At 46.8% G+C, this 18534-nt stretch overlaps 1 protein-coding gene across 4 annotated transcripts in view; it reads right to left on the reverse strand.

Moving 5' to 3' along the window:
• LETM1 (leucine zipper and EF-hand containing transmembrane protein 1) overlaps nt 1–17306 on the reverse strand; it is a 32102-nt gene extending 14796 nt beyond the window's left edge. Inside the window, exons 1-3 of one of the 4 annotated variants that reach the window (XM_083151280.1) lie at nt 17057–17306; nt 6073–6130; nt 4500–4956 (exon numbers count right to left, since the gene is read on the reverse strand). In XM_083151280.1, coding sequence (XP_083007406.1) covers nt 4500–4956; nt 6073–6130; nt 17057–17132 — 591 coding nt within the window. In that variant the 5' untranslated portion in view covers nt 17133–17306. The remainder of the gene's footprint in view (nt 1–4499; nt 4957–6072; nt 6131–17056) is intronic. The other 3 variants (XM_083151227.1, XM_083151137.1, XM_083151270.1) reach the window with 3 other exon arrangements.
• Between the last annotated feature and the right edge of the window lie 1228 nt (nt 17307–18534).

An 18534-nucleotide genomic window follows, 5' to 3' on the forward strand; every position in this document is an offset into this window, starting at 1 on the left:
AACCCACAGTTTGTGGAAGCGCCCAGAGGAATTAGGCACTGTGGAAAGTGACTTATTTAACACCAATGCAACGATATTCTCTGCCAGTGTTTAAAAGAGAATTGCGTTTTCTATTACAATGATCAAGTTGTGGTTTTCTGAGGAATGCGTGACCCATGATTATTTTCCACTACAAAGTATGATTACCTATTATAGTAACCAGAATGGCTTATGTGTTCGCATTGGCTATCTGGTTATAAGAGACCGTGAGGTAGATGTATGAAGCAGCGATAAGGGAGGAGAAGTGAGCCAGGGGAGAAGTGGCCCATGGCAACCAATCAGCACTGAAGTGACATCTATAATTTGCATAATATAAAAAATATACAGAACAGCTGATTGGTTGCCATGGAAAACTTCTCTTCCCTTATCACGGCTTCATACATTTACCCCCTGTATACTAAATACATATTTATGCCATAAATAAGCAGGAGATGGTGATAATATACATCCATTGTTCTCATTTTACAGCAACTGCACCTTCCTACAGCAGTAACCCAATGGCTGCGGCTAGTTCCTCTTTATTGAATGTAGTTTAGATCATGTGACCAATGGAACATACCATGTAGCAACCTGACAGACAACACGTCCCTGGAGAACAATGTGACAGAAGTCTTCTGCTCTGCTGACTGTATGTACACAGCACTGATTGGTGACACTGCAGTAATACACGTGTGGCTGTACAGAATGTGTAACGCATATTCAGGGGAAAAGCACTTAGCTCAGGAAACCCGGGTCCCATGGATGGTACAATGCAGTTTTAGCTTTTCTATAATGGCGTACACCAACCTAGATGCGTATGCCTACAGAGAGGGGACCAGCTGATACAGGATACACATTTACACCACCATGGCTGAGGCTCATTGTGACAGAGCTCTGGAGAGGTCTCTCTATACAGTATATGGAGATAAAAGAGCCAGCGCACTGTGTGTGAACAAAGCCTGACGTGACGATCTGTAGTAGATGGTAGCAGGAGAGAGAATGCTGGGGTTATCAGTAGGTTTCACTATACAGGAGGGTGGTTACAAGGGGGGGGGGGGGGGGGGGGTTGATGTTTAGTCAGCTTCCAGGTATGGGTCGATCACAAAATGTCGACACATCAAATAAGTATACATGGTTAACGTCGACAGTGAACAGGTCAACACGAGTTTCACCTTTTTTTGGCCCAAATGTCAACATGGACACCGCCAAAGTGTACTTCTGCGATTGCCGTGCCGAACTTTTGACTGTCGACCTAGCCATTGTGGACCTATTTCAAGTGTTGACCCAAGTCTATCTATAGTGGTTGACCCAATGCGTATCATTCTAACAACCAGCAGCACAGGGATTTACACCAGCAGCATCCTGGCTGAACATCCATCTGTGTGCGCTTACCACAATTCTGCGCTCACGGCAAGCTCGCACTACATGCAAACACCTGTTGCTGCAAGTAGAGATCTGCCACTTTCTGAGCTATGCTGATCGGTAAAACAATCTGCAAACGGTGCGAATAGTCATGCAGAGTCATTTGCCGTACAGAGAACCGCAGATGCCCCCCACTTGTGGGCTTGAATCGGGTCCAGAATTCTGAATAAGTCCTATGGCATTGGTCATTACATTCATTTATCCTGCTTCTGGGCGAGACTGTGCCATCCCCACTCTGACGGGTTGTTCTATTCTGTAATGTAGTGGCGGCCTCTGTGCATGCTGCTCTGACTGGAAACAATATGTCGCAGTTATCATATTGCCGCCATTAATGGGGATATACTGCAGCCCATCACAATACACAGAACAGTCTTATACCACAATACTGTTATGCTAGTTATGTGCTCTCCCGCTACTCTATCAACCATCATTTTAGAATGAAATAGAAGCTATTCAATTGCGCTATTATATATGACTACCAGATTTCTGCTGTTTTCTGGCTTTATCGTGGTGCGAGCTGCATTGCAGAAGGCACTTACGTCAGAGAATGCTGGTTCTCGCTACTAAAAACTTGGTTTCAAGCTCAATGACTGAGATCTCCCGACTAGCACCAAGCACAATTGAATAGCTCCGGGACCTCCTTTCCGACGTTATTAGAATGTCTTTGAATTGAAACGACCCCTATGACTTGACTACCATGAAGTCACATGTACAACATGATCAGACATCAGTGTCTAGCAGTCAGCATTGCTAATTACTAAAAATAACTGCACTGCACACTGGCCTGAGTGCCACCTCAGTCTGTCTGGGAACACGTCAGCTGGGTGGTTGGATATTACCCATAAGAGCAGGTAGCAGTACAAGCGACTATCTTTTCGAGTTTTGCAGTAGGGTACCCATAAACAACATAATACCTCCCATGGAATGAAAGTCTGATCGATTTTTTGGGAGAGGGAAATGTGGGGAAGGAAATTGCCGAAGAGTTTGATTTCAAACAAAAGCTTCATCATGAGGATCAAAGAACATCAAAACTAATTCAAGAAAAGATCATTTGAAAGTCCCACTCATGAGTAAAGCCCTATACACACACACTAGCAGATATTGTGTACACAGCGATACTGTGAACAATATCACCTAGTGTGTACACTCAATGTCATCAACGACCCCCTCCCTCATTAACGATGCCCATGCTGCACAAAATGCCCGGCATTGGCAAGTGTGTGGCGCGCAACCCCCATAAAACTAACACTAGATGCAATGATGCTACATGTCATTGTAAAAACACTGTGTCTATCATGCAGAACCAAGGGGGGGGGGGGGGGGGTCTGACACACCTTTGCATGTGGTTCTGCTGCCCGGAAAGGTCTGGGCGGTTCAAGGGGGATCGGATGGCCATACACTGCTTCTCGTAATAGTGTATGGCCACCTTTAGACAGAAAATGGAAATAGTAACTTAGTAAGGTACTTGTTTCCTAGAACGGCGCCCACGATTTTGATCTTAGGCATCGCAAGGAAAAAAATCACGTCGGTCGCATCGTATGCGGCCAAAAAAATCGCATGTGATGCGACCGACGCGATTACCGCGATTTTACATAGGGAACAATGTTAAATGGCCCACAGACCCCAAATACCCACCCTGAAGTGTGAAATGGCCCCCCCAATTGTTAATGCCACCCCACGATCAACATCAACCCGAAGCGTGGCGAGCGCAGCGAGCCCGCTTGGGGCGGCGGTATGCGTCCTCCGACCTTTTCATACCCCCACTATCCACGTCGGCATGGAGTTGAGAATAGAAAGTGTGGCGAGCGCAGCGAGCCCGTAGCGTGGCCAGCGCAGCGAGCCCCGCGAGGGGACACAGATAACTTAACATGTATTCCGCGTGCGCTCGCCGCGATTCGGGCTCGGTGGCTCGGAGGACGCGTACCGCCGCCGCTCGCCACGCTTCTGGTTGACGTTGATCGTGGGGTGGCGTTAACAATTGGGGGGGCCATTTCACACTTCAGGGTGGCTATTTGGGGTCTGTGGGCCATTTAACATTGTTCCCTATGTAAAATCACGGTAATCGCGTCAGTCGCATCGCATGCGATTTTTTGGCCGCATGCGATGCGACCGACGCAATTTACATTTTACCATGCATTTCTATGTAAAATTGGGGACATCGCATCGGTCGCATCGCATGCCATTATAATGGCATGCGATGCCCGCCGTTCTAGGAAACAAGTCCCCTTAGTAATTATGTAATAAGGTAATTGGATAACGCTATGACTAATAAAGCAGTTAGACTGCCTTTTAGCTAGTGGCAGTAAAAGCCTGGAACCAGGCCAAGTGAGAAATGTGCAACACCAAGGTCAGAGGAGCCAGAAGAATAAAGGAGGCACCAGTATGGGAAGAATGGCACCATAGCATGTTAGCTTTAGACCAAAACAATTAAAAATACTATGTCAAAATTTTAACTGTTTGCGTAATATCGACATAAAGCCCATGCCGACAATCATCAGAACATATCCGCTGTCGACATGTCCTACCACACACATTTGGGCAACATTTCAGTAGCCTAAACATTTATGAAATGCCTCCCCTGAGCAGGCATACAGTGCATATGCATTGTACATTGTGAACGATTTATCGTTCGGAATCACCTTGTAAATGATCAATTGTCCATATTAACGCATAGGGGGGGATATTCAATCTCACGCCGCCAGTCAGAATGGGGGAAATGGCACGGGGCCCTATTCAATGTTGTCTTCCCCTGACAGCATTGAACAGGGGAGCTCGGCAGAACGAGCCCAACTTCGCAAGCAGTCGGGCTTGTTCGGTCGAGAACGGCCGGTAATTGCTGACCTCCCGCCCGCTTCTCGCAGCCACACCCCCTTCTCAGTGCTCGGAGGTTGGGACATTGAATCCCGCTTGTGAAATGAGCGGGCCGAGAATGGGACAGGGTAGCTTAACAGTCGTGACCAGACATTGAATATCCCCCATAGTGTGTGCCCAGCTTTACAAATACAGGGGGGACGGTCCATTACTTTAGGTACTTAGTGTGTACGCTACTCATCCCTTACCTGTCTCCTTTCTCTTCGCGATAAGGCGGCCCCATTGAGAATTCGCCACATTATTCTGGCTCCTATTATGGTGTCAGTCCAGAGAAGACGGAAGCCATGGTAGTAGTGCTTTAACTCGTCCACGACCCGCTGTCCTATAGACTTCTTTACAGTCTCTACCTCTGGACTATAAACAGGACCCCCCTCTTCCAGCTTTTTATTTTTGTCCTTCAAAGATTTCAGCGATTTTTCTACCACAGAGTCGTCGTAGAGAGGGCTGGAAGAGTGGAACCCTCTGACTGACAGGCCCCGGGCTCCTAAACTGCCGCTGCTGGCCAGGCTCCTCCATGTTGGTGAAGAACTGTGAACTTTAAAATAGGCTCTTTCAGGTCTGTTAGTCCATGAAAACCCGTTACCACCGTCTCTTAGTGAAATGTAAACCGAATGGGCAACAGTGCAACTTCGAAAATGGGAACTTCTATTCAGAAAGAAAGAAAAATGGAGGAAAAGACAAATCATGAACAGTGACCGAACAACATCATGGCATAGCTTTTGTACAAAATAATTCTTACAAAAACTTGTTTTCAATTAAATAATAGTCAGTTTGGTCTGTTCTAAGGACTGATTATGCATTTTAGAAGCCTATTATTGTCAAGTGAGACAAAGCAAGAATCCATTTGAATAGGGACATAGGGCCGTATTCAATTGCCAGATCAATTGCATATAAACCTGTGATCTCCCGTTGCGGGAGGTGAAAGATCATGGGGCGATATCTCAATTGATCTTTTTTCACACTAATCTCGCTCATTAGGGTCCGGTATAACCACGCACACTGGCACACTGCCAAAATGTGAGCACTGAAATGGGTGATTCTTTTCAGATTTCAGCTTGCCACCCCCCACTGCAGGAGCATTTGAATATGGCCCATAGAATACTCTATGACAATGGTTCCAAAACTAGCTGCCATGATACCCTTTTGGGTGCCTCCGGTTGGTGGACCAGGACCAATATGAATTATCTATGGCAAATGTAATAAGCAAAACTAATGGTTGTGGCTTTGAATCATAAAATAGGTGGATAAACAGAAGTGAATATTGTCCCTCATAGTGTAAAACAGGCATGTCCAAACTGTGGCCCTCCAGTCGTTATGCAACTACACATCCCAGCATGCCTTGCCATAGTTTTACAAGGAGGACATTCGAGCACAACTTGAAATATAATTTCAGATTTTATTCTGAATTTTCCTGTAACAGAGTTTTGGCCTAGGGCTGGTCTGGCCAACCTCTGACTCTCCAGCTGTTGTGAAACTACAAGTCCCAGCATGCACTGCCATAATTGCCATAACTGCCATAATTGCTAAATCTCATACAGGGCATGCTGGGATGTGTAGTTTTTCAACAGCTTGAGAGGCACAGGTTGTCCAGGCCTGGCTTTTATTCCAGTGCAAAATATTTACCATTTAATATTAAATATTTACCATTGTGCACTGCCTTCTGGGAGGGTAACTGGCAAACATATCATATGGGGAGGCGAGACATACAAACAGGCTGTGTAGAACAGACAGAAAGTGTTGCTAATTGCTGAATACTCCTACCTGTGATTCACCAACCGTAGGGAAGTGCAGCCAAGACAGACACGTTCCGTGACCAGACCTGTATAAAAGGAACACAGCACTAGTAATGCCATTCTCAGACTGTAGTTAGAAAGTAGTACTAAAGCTATAAAAAAGTAGTAGATTTGGGGGAAAGTTGTATCAAATCTTCCAAATAGAGGAGTTGTCTATAGCAACCAGCTACTGCTGATAAATGCTAGCAAGGATCTGATTGGGTACTATGAATGGTTTTTAAAGCCTTTATAAGTATTGATGCATTTCCCCCAAGCCTCTGATATCAGAGATGCACAGACACTAATGGAGAACTGATCATCATATGATCCCGCTCCGCTCAGTGCATCTAGGCCTGGGGAAGCCAACCCTAGTCCTCGAGAGCTACCAACAGTGCATGTTTTGCAGGTCTCCTCACAGAATCACAAGTGAGCTAATTAGCTCCATCTGTGGATCTTTTAAAGTGTGTCAGTGATTAATGAGTACAGCTGTGCAGCAGCTAGGTTGTCTGTAAAATGTGAACTGTTGGTAGCTCTCAAGGGCTAGGGTTGGCTACCACTGATCTAGGCCAATAACTAATGCCATGTATATTTGTCTGCAGACGCCTGGGCTCAGGCCGCAGCAAAGTCTCCAAAGTGATCGCTGTTTTCCATTGTCATTTAGTTATAAATAGCATCATCAACAAGAATATACATTTGTGAGGGCAGATGTCTCCTATTGCTTTGGTGAGATAACAGGCTGCCACAATGCACCGAATTTATTGCTTTGCAGATAAGGCATTTAAAGGATATTGTCTGACAGATATAGATTGCTTAGAAAATGTCCCTACATCGCTCCGAGCATAGGGGCAATAGCGCCATCACCCGACAATTAATATCTGGCACGCTGGTTAAATCTAGTTAATCGCTGGTCAGGGCCAATGTTCTCACTGCACATCGCTGTGCTGAGCGATATTGCTGAGCATTCTAGCATCACTCTGAACACTCAGTAAATAGGCCCCTTTAGTAATATAGTCCCTCCCGAAAATCCTGTGGACACAACGGTTTCCACGTGCATTACTTTGATTTTTGTTAAGCCTAAAATGAAGGAGATATAACACCTGTACATGTACACACTACACAGGTGAATATTTATTCCAACCAGCCACATTGGAGAGATAATTGTATAGTGAGCACTGTTGTTGCAGCCACACGCCTCCATTGTCCTCAATGCAGACTTTGGTCTGGGCAAAACATGACTGTGTGTAGCGCAATTAGATAGGTCAATCCCAGGAATTGAGCATTTTTTCAGTCCCAATTCCCGGGATTGAAAAAAATGCCCCGGGATTGTCATCCTTAGCTGGCAGACACATGGCTGTTGAAAACGCAAAGCAACAATGCCATATCCTCTTTTCCTTTAAATGGCAAGTGAAGGATCCTTTACCATGCACCTTGCCAGTCACAGCCCTCCATCTGCAGCAAGCATTATCTCCTATGCTTCAGTACAGCAAACAAAGACTGATCAGGACTACAGCTCTCAGTGGGTTATGTGATGGAAGGTGGGGGGGAGGAGGTAGTGACTGGGGACACAGAACAACACACACTGGGGCAGATGTATTAAGCCTTAACAAGAGATAAATGCAAGGGTGTTAAGGAGAGATAAATGTCCAGCCAATCAGCTCCTTACTGACTTTCTTCAAACACAGCCTGTAACATGGCAGTTAGGATGTGATTGGCTGGACGTTTAGCTCTCTATCACCCTTGCATTTATCTCTTGTTAAGGCTTAATACATCTGCCCCATTGGCCCAAGAGCCTGTGAGTTGCAGACAGCTGCGCCATTTAGCCGCTAGATTTAAGCCAGATACAACTGAAAAGACAAAATCAGGATGTTTGAGTGTAAATTATTGCAGCGGTAAATTCTAGTGTCTAATCGACCAGTAGCGGCATGCCAAATTCAGGCACTGCTACTACATATCGGCCACTGTCTGGATCCCATACTTAGATTCCCAGCATATCCAGAGAAGGATGGGTAGGAAGTCACACAGATAACAACTCTCTGCTTAGAACAGCATGTGCAATGTGACTGTGGTCGTCATGGTAGCACATGGCACTGTAGAAAATATGACGATTTATCATTAATAGTCTAGCACAGGAACCAAAGGAAAAATATAACTGGCATATTGGTAGTATCCCTGTAAAAGATTCTTGTTTTTTGTAAATAAATGTCCAGAGAGAACACATGCGGCACTGCTGATATTGAATGATTGATCTGCGGGTTATTTATTGTTTCTAGTACAGCGCAGCATATTCCGTTGCGTTTCACAATTGGGATCATTCAGTGACATCACCGGTATCTCCGCTGGACATGCAGTAACGGACAATATCGTTAGATGGAACTGCATGCTCAGACGATAGGATCATGCATCGTTAATGATATAGTGGGTACATGAACAATATGCACAGTGATATTGTCCACAATATCATCAACGCAAATCCTGTAGTGTGTACCCACCTTTAGAAGCTGAGAGTAGGGATGGCCATCGACCATCAATGATTCTAAATCGTAGATGGTTAATGGCCGATGTTAAATACTTTTGCTATCGATGAGAAGAACCATATGATTTCCCTCCATAAATGGGACAGCAAAATCTAGGTTTTGCTTTTGTTTTGTTTAAAGTGTCTGGGCAGGGAGCATAGCTCCACCCCCGACACCTGTGAAGCCCCCCATGTTTTGATTGGTCCACAGTCCAGTCAGTCAAATACATTGGATGACCATTGATATGTAAAAACATTGATCATCATCCATTGCCATTAACACTATAGATGGCCAGTTGCACTATTTCCATTGATGGCAATGGCCATCCCTAGCTGAGAGCTGAGTGTATGCATCTTATTCATTTATGTAGCCAGCTCCGAGTAGCCCCCTGTTTGCAGTGTGCAGGTTCTAAAGCCCCACTAAGGGGAAGGAGCAGTTCAGCCGGGAATGTGGGAGCATTAGGACTCTGCCTCCTCCTCCCCCCGTCATAATGGATTAGCAGAGGCCACACATTTCCAGGTTGCTGTTTTATCAGCACAGAACCGAGCAATAACCAGTTTTCACCAGAAATTCCACAAGCGTGCTAGGTAGGATGGGAACAGGTACATAGGCTTTGTCTGTCGGGTAGTAACCACATGCACAAACTGGCCTGTGACATCACCGCAGTAATCCCTGTTATTCACCTCGCTGCTATGTCTCACATAAAACAGCCAATAACAAGCAGATAACAAGTAGTAACATCAGCATAACATCCCGATGCAGAACACTCAGGAGCTCAGGGTTAGGAATCAGAGATCACTGCAGTTTCATGTTCCTTGCCCTTTAAGTTTATTCATAGCTGAACAGCAAATGCTATTATTCTTCACGTAATCAGTAATTGCTATTATGTATTCATCCAGATGATCTTCCCTGGTGCAACAGACGTGCGCTTGCCGTCAGCCACTAATCGCAGGTGCACTTTATAGACAATCCTAGTAAAAATGTGATAGAAATCGGAGCTTACTGTTCCAAGTACAACATGCTATGTTCACACAGTGCTGTAAGTCATGCACTGAAGGTCGCAAGGAATTCTGCCCGTGTCAGCTGTGTGACTGGCCAGACATACACACATTCTGAGTGTGTACTGTCCCATAAGGGCATCGTCTTGCCCAGAGGGGTAGGGTTATGTAATTAGAATGGATTATCTGTCTAGGCAGGTACACTGAGATATCAGAGGCCCGATTCAGGATCGCTCGCCAGGCCGGGCAATGTTCAGCAGCAAATGACTGCTGATTAGCGAGCTGTACTGAATTAGGCCCTTGGTTCATCAGGTTATTCGATTACAAAGGGTAGTTGGTGAGCTTTAAGATTTGAGAGAGTGTTCATCCTAGCACCCTGCATCTAACAAAACCTGTGCAGTTCCTCTTCCCTGCCTGCTGTGTTGCTCTTCGTCGCGTTGCTTTAAGCACAGGCTGATCTGTATATCAGTGCTGAAATACAGACCGGATTGTGCTAGAAGCAAACACAAATCTTCCAATAAGCACCTGAAACGCCCGCATCTATGTATTTGTATTAGTAGCTCCCTACAGAAGTCACATTGTAGTTTTATAATAGGGCGTCCAATCTAGAGCAAAGTGCAGAATTGCAGATTAGAGTGTCTTGGAGTTATACAGTGTAGGCCGCAGGCATGTCCACACTGTGGCCCTCTAGCTGTTGTATACTACACATCCCAGCATGCCTTGTCATAGCTTTAGCATTCCCGAATAGCAAAACTATGGCAAGGCATAATGGGAATTGTAGTTTCACAACAGCTGGAGGGCCATAGTTTGGACATGCCTGTGTAGGGGTTTCTCCACGTATAAAAGCATCTTCCTAAACATGATTTACTAATGTATTATAAACCCGTAAGTATCCACTGACCACATAAGGATCTTCAAACCTGCTCAAATATATTGGGGACAATTGAATACGCACCAAAGCTGGAAGCAGGAGGGTAGTAAAAGCCGTGACAGAGGCTGGTGACAAGAGACTCTGTTATAAGAAGGACCTGGGAAAGTGTGACAAGTAACGTGAATGCAGCAGTGTACACAGGTGCTCAGGTCCTGAATACTGTGGACTGGTAAAACAAACTTATGTACAAAGGCAAATGATTGTCTAATTCAACCAAGTTTCCTCGTTAGATTGATTAGATATAATTAATATGATGAAACCGCTGTATGGACTGGGAGCGGAGAAACGCATCAAAAGACTGAGGTTTACACATACCCCTTTGCTTTGCTTTCTAAAACACCAGCTGTACTTGTGCAACCCCCCCGTGTTAATATCTCCGGCTGATTACAGCTCCAAATGAGTCTATTAAGGCACCACCTCCAGCTGCGATGTTCTAGGTGCGCTACTATACACCATACACACTTATTGCGGACGGCAGGAGACCCAGCTGCTTCATCTGCTCTCCATCCACAGGTGTGAGCTCTTCCAGCACATCATCTATAGCTGGCCCTACATCTACAGTTCGATTGTCAGTTCTGGCTGCTTGGAACAAAATCCTGGTAATGGATGAGAGCAGATCACAGTTGACCATTTGCTTTGAAATGCTGGAAAACTGCCAAAAGCTGTCATTCGGATATTACCAGGTTTTTGTTCCAAGCAGCCCAATCTGACAATCTATCAGTAGATGTATGGCCAAGCTTAAGGCTGATGGCAGACAGCTCGCCCCCTGGACATTCCAGCATTAGTAGTGTTCCCGCTAGGCTGTTTTAGCGGGGCGCTGCACCCTGCCCGATTTTTAAAGGGCAAAATGCGGCCCAGCCCTTCTAGCAGCGCCCAGGCTAAAACAGCCTGGTGTCTGCCCGACACCGCACAGGGAAGCTCAGCACCACCGTAGACGGCGATGCACGGTGCTTCCCCGGCAACACAGCGACTCCAGCGGGCCCAGGCACGCCCCCTTAGATGACGGCGGCGGCCCAGGCACGCCCCCTTAGATGACGGCGGCGGCCCAGGCACGCCCCCTTAGATGACGGCGGCGGCCCAGGCACCCCCCCTTAGATGACGGCGGCGGCCCAGGCACGCCCCCTTAGATGACGGCGGCGGCCCAGGCACGCCCCCTTAGATGATGGCGCGGGAGCGCCCACAGCTACGCCCCCTTAGATGACGGCGCGGGAGCGCCCACAGCTGTGACGTCGGCGGACCAGGTTCACCCGCGGTGCCCTGCCCGCACAAAATCCTAGAGGGAACACTAATTAGTGGTCCGTCAACAGGCGGCGACCACTGAGGGGGGTGGCTTGAGCGGTCTGCAGCAGGATCCTAGAGAGGTCCACTGAGACAAAATTCATCCAGGCCTCAGGTATAAAAAAAAATTCCTATGGCATTATGCCACCATTGAGGCTGACGTGAGGAGAGCCAAGTGAAGTGCCTATACTAACGATGTGAGGAGAGCCAAGTGAAGTGCCTATACTAACTGCACTAATACCCAAGTCTGGGGACTATCACACCGCATAAGTACACAGCAATTTATTCTGGATTTCATATATATGCTTTCTATCACTCATGTTGATTTTTGAAATTTTTATTGTATATATAAATTAATCAATAAATAAATCTTATTGTTATAATTTATCATCCAATTGTGTGGCGCTCAGAGGTTTATGCACAGGGGTGAACCTCTGTTCATATTTATTTTAGTTCTATACTGTGGACCAGGCCTATAGACTGTTGAGAGGGGAATTGGCGAGAAGCTACCAAATCACGTTCCAATTCCACACCAATCTTCAGGTTAAAACTTATGGGGTGGGGGATCCAATTGTGTGTGTGCCAGCAGATGGCGCCCAACACATCTATTCAATTGCTGATCTGTTACAGCACTAAATAGCAAGTGATCCGTATGAATGCTCAAATCTGACATATAACATCGCGCCCATTCATGTAGTCGTGTAAAGTCGCGGAACCTGACTAAACGAACGCGCTGCTAATAAGAGTGATCAGCGAAATAAAAAGAAACAAATATCGCTCTGCGACTGCCACTCACTTTAAACGGGAAATTGAGGGGTGATAAACAATTGAATTCCCCTATGGATGGTCCTCAAATCTATTTTAAGAATTTAGGCAGGAACTTAGACCACAAACCAAACCTTTTACAGTCCAGAATTTTTTTTGCAATTCAAAAAGTCTGGTTTAAATTAATTGTCACTGAGCGGCTTTCCCCCTGCCCGGCGCTGTCAGCAGGGGGCAGATGGCTTTGCATAGCGCAGAGCTATCCTCAAAGCCGCGCACCTGCTAGTTTTGAGCGTCTTTCAGCTCAAAGTCACCCAGTGTGTATGGGCCTTCACTGGTAAATCAGGAGCGGTGTTGGTGACTGTCTCACCTATAAAGGCCAAGAGTTACATGATATATAAACTTTAAAGCAGGGAACATTTTTTCAAGTGAGAATAGTTGTCATGTTCACAAAAATTTGGGTGATAGAGTGGGTGCTGGATGACCTCCTGACAATCGGGATTTCGATGGCCAGTATACAGACATCAGAATCCTGACTGTTAAATGCCCAACAGTCAGGATCGCGACTTACAGGGCTATTCTCCCGCGTGGGGTGCACAACCCTCATAGAGGGAGAATAGACCCTGTGGCAAGGGGCTTCGATGTGCTCACCACCGTCGGAAGTACCAGCAGCTAGGATTCCAATATTAGTATACTGACCAGAATCCCGACTGTGGTGCCACTATACCACATCAGAGTAGGACTTGCAATAAAATTGGGTCCCTTGACGTTGAACTGCAAGGTTATATGAATTTATTAATCAATTAACCACTGTGTGTGATGTATGGGCATATGTGTGATGTAGGGACAATGTCAGGTCACTGTGTGTGATGTATGCATTGATTGATGTATCTCATCTCTTCCCATTCCTCCAATCCCCGACGTCTCTTTGATACTTTCAACACTCTACTTCGCCCTGCACCACCCCTCCTCCCTTCATCCCTCACTGCCGCTGACTTTGCCTCCTTCTTCCTCTCTAAAATTGAGGTAATCCGACAAGATATCTCCTTCCATACCCCCTCTGCAGCCCATCCACCCCAATCATCCTCCCCTACCAACTACCCCACTCTGTCATCCTTCTGCCCTACTACAGCTGAGGAAGTCCGCTCACTCATCTCATCCTCTCCCCCCTCTACCTGTCCCTTGGACCCTCTCCCCTCCCGTCTCCTCAGTTCCCTCTCCCCCACTGGCTGCTCCCACCTTGCTCACCTCTTTAACCTATCTCTTTCTACTGGCATCTTTCCCTCACCCTTCAAACACGCTCTGGTCTCACCTATTCTTAAAAAACCTAACCTGGACCCTTTATCTCCCACAAGCTACCGCCCTATCTCTCTTCTCCCATTTGCCTCTAAAATACTAGAACGGCTGGTTTACAGGCGTCTCACAAGCTACCTGTCTGACCACTCCATCCTAGATCCCCTTCAATCTGGCTTTCGCCCACTTCACTCCACTGAGACTGCCCTAGTGAAAGTCACCAATGACCTGCTGTCAGCCAAATCCAAGGGTCACTTCTCCCTGCTTATCCTTTTGGACCTATCTGCTGCCTTTGACACTGTGGATCACCCTCTCCTCCTCCACACACTCCAAAACATTGGCCTCTCTGGCACAGTCTTCAACTGGTTTTCCTCTTACCTCTTCAACCGTTCCTTCTCAGTCTCTGCCTCTGGCTCTACCTCACCACCTTCTATCCTTCCTGTCGGGGTCCCTCAGGGTTCCGTCCTTGGCCCCATTCTGTTCTCTCTGTACACCTCCTCTCTGGGTGCACTCATTAACTCCTTTGGCTTCCAATATCACCTCTATGCAGATGACACCCAAATCTACCTCTCCTCTCCTGATCTGTCCCCCACTGTTTTCTCTCAAGTTTCCAACTGCCTCGCTGCCATCTCTACCTGGATGTCTGAGCGATTTCTGAAGCTGAATATGGACAAAACCGAACTTATTATCTTTCCCCCACCCAGAGCTATGCCCCCTACTAATATCTCTATCACTGTTAACAACACCATCATCTCCCCTGTTCCCCAACTCCGCTGCCTGGGTGTCACACTTGACTCCTCCCTCTCCTTTGCACCCCACATCCAAGCCCTGGCCCATTCTTGCCGGTTCCAGTTACGCAACATTGCTCGCATCAGGCCCTTTCTCTCACAGAGTGCAACTAAGCTGATCATCCACTCATTAGTCATCTCACGGCTTGACTACTGTAATGCTCTTCTCACTGGCCTCGCTCAATCCCAACTAGCTCCTCTCCAATCTGTCCTCAATGCTGCAGCCAGGCTTATCTTCCTCTCCCGCCGCTCTAACTCTGCTACTCCCCTTCAACAAAATCTGCACTGGCTTCCATTCCCCTACAGAATCCTCTTCAAACACCTCACACTCACATACAGGGCCATCTCTAATTCCATTGCTCCATATATCTCTAACCTCATCTCCATTCATACACCCTCCCGCCCTCTACGGTCAGCTGACGACTGTCGTCTCTCCTCCACCCTGATCACTGCTTCCCATGCTAGAGTACAGGACTTTGCCCGTGCTGCACCCCTTCAGTGGAATGCACTCCCTCGCTCCATTAGACTCTCCCCGACCTTGCAAAGCTTCAAACGGGCACTGAAAACTCACCTATTCATCAAAGCGTACCCTTCCACTGCATAAACCAGCTGGTTCTCCGACCCCTTGCCTGTTTCCTGTTTACATCCTGCTATCTAACCACCACCCCCTCGCTTGCACCTCTTGTAATCTGTCTGTCTCCCCTTCCTACTAGATTGTAAGCTCCTCCGAGTAGGGCCCTCTTCCCTCCTGTTGTCAAAGCCCACTTCTCTTCACATCTCACTCACAGCTCTCCTTTACTCCAACACTCAGTGACCATCTTCATACTCATCTCCATCATTGGCCTCAAGCCTCTAGTTGTATGTTGATTGGGTCCTCACTACTTACATTTAAGCTGTAATGTGTATTGAACTGTGGTGCTCTTAATTTGTACTGTATTTTTGTTATTTATTCAATGTTATGCTAAGTTTTTGTCTCCCTGTATTGTTCCTTTGTACGGCGCTGCGAAACACTTGTGGCGCCTTATAAATAAAATTATAATAATAATAATAATTAATAAATGAACGTGTGTGTGTGTGTGTGTGATGTAGGGACAATGTCAGGACACAGTGTGTGTGTGTGTGTGTGTGTGTGTGTGTGTGTGTGTGTGTGTGTGTGTGTGTGTGTGTGTGTGTGTGTGTATACGGGTGTTCTATATGGCTCAGACAGTCTGTATCCTGTTGGGATGACAACTTCCGGTGCTCTAAAAGGGGGGGGGGAGAGCGCAAAAGTAGCCCCTTGCGGGCTTGCTGCACTTGCCACGCTGCGGGACCGGTGGTTCGCTACGCTCGCCACAACTTATATTCTCCTTCTATGGGGGCCCGTGTGTCGGGATCCCCCTTGTCGGAGCACTGGCAGTCAGGATCCCACTGTCAGACTGTCATCTGGTACCCTGGGTATGCATGTGATTTATGGTTAGGTGTGTGATGTATGGACAGTGCCAGGTCACTGTGTGTGATTTAGGGGTATATGGGTGATGTATGGGTATCTATAGATGAAGTAAGGACAGTGCCAGGTCACTGTGTGTGATGTATGGACAGTGCCAGGTCACTGTGTGTGATTTAGGGGTATATGGGTGATGTATGGGTATCTATAGATGAAGTAAGGACAGTGCCAGGTCACTGTGTGTGATGTATGGACAGTGCCAGGTCACTGTGTGTGTGATTTAGGGGTATATGGGTGATGTATGGGTATCTATAGATGAAGTAAGGACAGTGCCAGGTCACTGTGTGTGATGTATGGACAGTGCCAGGTCACTGTGTGTGATTTAGGGGTATATGGGTGATGTATGGGTATCTATAGATGAAGTAAGGACAGTGCCAGGTCACTGTGTGTGATGTATGGACAGTGCCAGGTCACTGTGTGTGATTTAGGGGTATATGGGTGATGTATGGGTATCTATAGATGAAGTAAGGACAGTGCCAGGTCACTGTGTGTGATGTATGGACAGTGCCAGGTCACTGTGTGTGATTTAGGGGTATATGGGTGATGTATGGGTATCTATAGATGAAGTAAGGACAGTGCCAGGTCACTGTGTGTGATGTATGGACAGTGCCAGGTCACTGTGTGTGATGTAGGGGTATATGGGTGATGTATGGGTATCTACAGATGAAGTAAGGACAGTGCCAGGAGGTCTCTGTGTGTGATGTATGGACAGTGCCAGGTCACTGTGTGTGATGTATGCGCATATGGGTGATGCAGGGACAGTGCCAGGTCTCTGTGTGTGATGTATAGGTTGGGTGTATAATATATGTGTTATGTATGTGCCTCCCCGGGCTGGTGCCTGTGTAAGGCCGGGGCGGCTGCGGGCCTGTGTAACACGCACATCACACATACAGTATAAGCATCGGATATAGTGGAAGCTGCCGGTACCTGCTTGTGCTGTCAGCGGGGTCCGGGCCGCCCAGGAGGGACGCGTCAGGCAGCCTCTCACCAGCAGGGAAGCCATGTTGTCAGGACGGCAAAGAGGAGAAATCAGTCCCCGCGGTGGATGTTGGCTGGATGCTGCTGTTCCATGTCCCCGGCTGCCAACGATCACTCCGCCTCCTGTTCACTGTTGCGCACACCCCACTGCCGGCGAGGGGGGCGGGGACAGGTGACGTAACGCGGGTCACCCACGCATCCTCCGCGTCCTTTCTGATGATTGGCTGCAGGGAGTGTGATGATCAACTGCGTCACTGCACCAACGGCCATCATTTTTGTTGGCACAGTGAAGCGTGATGCATGGGCACGTAATGTCGGTGGCCATTTTAGTTATGGGCACAGAGGCCGTTGATGCAATAGTTCGCAATTAGGTTAGCGGCCATCTTGGTTATGGGCAGAGGCAAGGTTGTGACTTTGCAGAATGATACTGTAATTATATCCGATAATCGGGCACGGAGGGGGCGGTGGGAGAGTGGGATTTCCCCATCGAGCAGGATTTCTGAAACAAAACAAGAATTTCTATAGTAGTAGCGCAACTGCTTGCTTTAATGGCTTATATTTAGATTAGATTAAATGTAGACTAGCACAACAAGGTGGCATCCAATTCAAACTCATAAACAAAGGGGGAAACCATTCCTGATGCATTGTAAGCATCGGATTCCACTGTCTGTCCCCACTAAGATATGAGAAAAAAAAAGAAATCAAAATTCTAAAATAATTGACACTACTGTTCAGAGCGCGCACATGTGACACTTGAGAATTATTTTCAATTGAACACAATTGCATTTTATTAATGCAATTAATATGTAAATCAAAAAAATAAAAAATGGTATTTAGAACATATAAAATCCCTGAAAAACAGTGGACAGAACTCCAACACCTCTTAAACCAGTACTTAGGATATGTATTTAGTTGGAATGTATTCTGGTGTGACCTTATTATAAAAATGCACTTAACTTCTGTGAAAAACACACACACACATATCCCAGAACTGGTAGTCCAGCTAGTTGCTGATTTAAGGGCGCATTTATCAATATCGCATTTACAATGCGATCTGGGCGGAATATTACAGCCCAGGATCGCATTGTAAAATGTGATCATACCGGTGGAATGTATGAAGGTTGAGGGCGCAGGGACAGGGCTCCGAGCCAACCCGCCAACCCCTCTTACCGCACGGGAAGCGGTCATCTATTAGAATGAACTTAGGTCTACAGTCATTAGGTCGACCCCACTAGGTCGACTGGCAGGAAGGTCGACCTGACTTAAGGTCGACATGGGCCAATGTCGACATGACTTAAGGTCGACATGAGGAAGGTCGACTGGTCATAAGGTCGACATGGGTTTTTCACTGTTTTTTTGAGCCGACATGTGCCGACAGGCGGTATTTCACGCCCTACCATCCACTAGGGCGTGGTGGGAGAATAAAA

This window comes from Crinia signifera, chromosome 1 (assembly GCF_055691185.1).
Source record: "Crinia signifera chromosome 1, ASM5569118v1, whole genome shotgun sequence".
Taxonomy (NCBI): domain Eukaryota; kingdom Metazoa; phylum Chordata; class Amphibia; order Anura; family Myobatrachidae; genus Crinia; species Crinia signifera.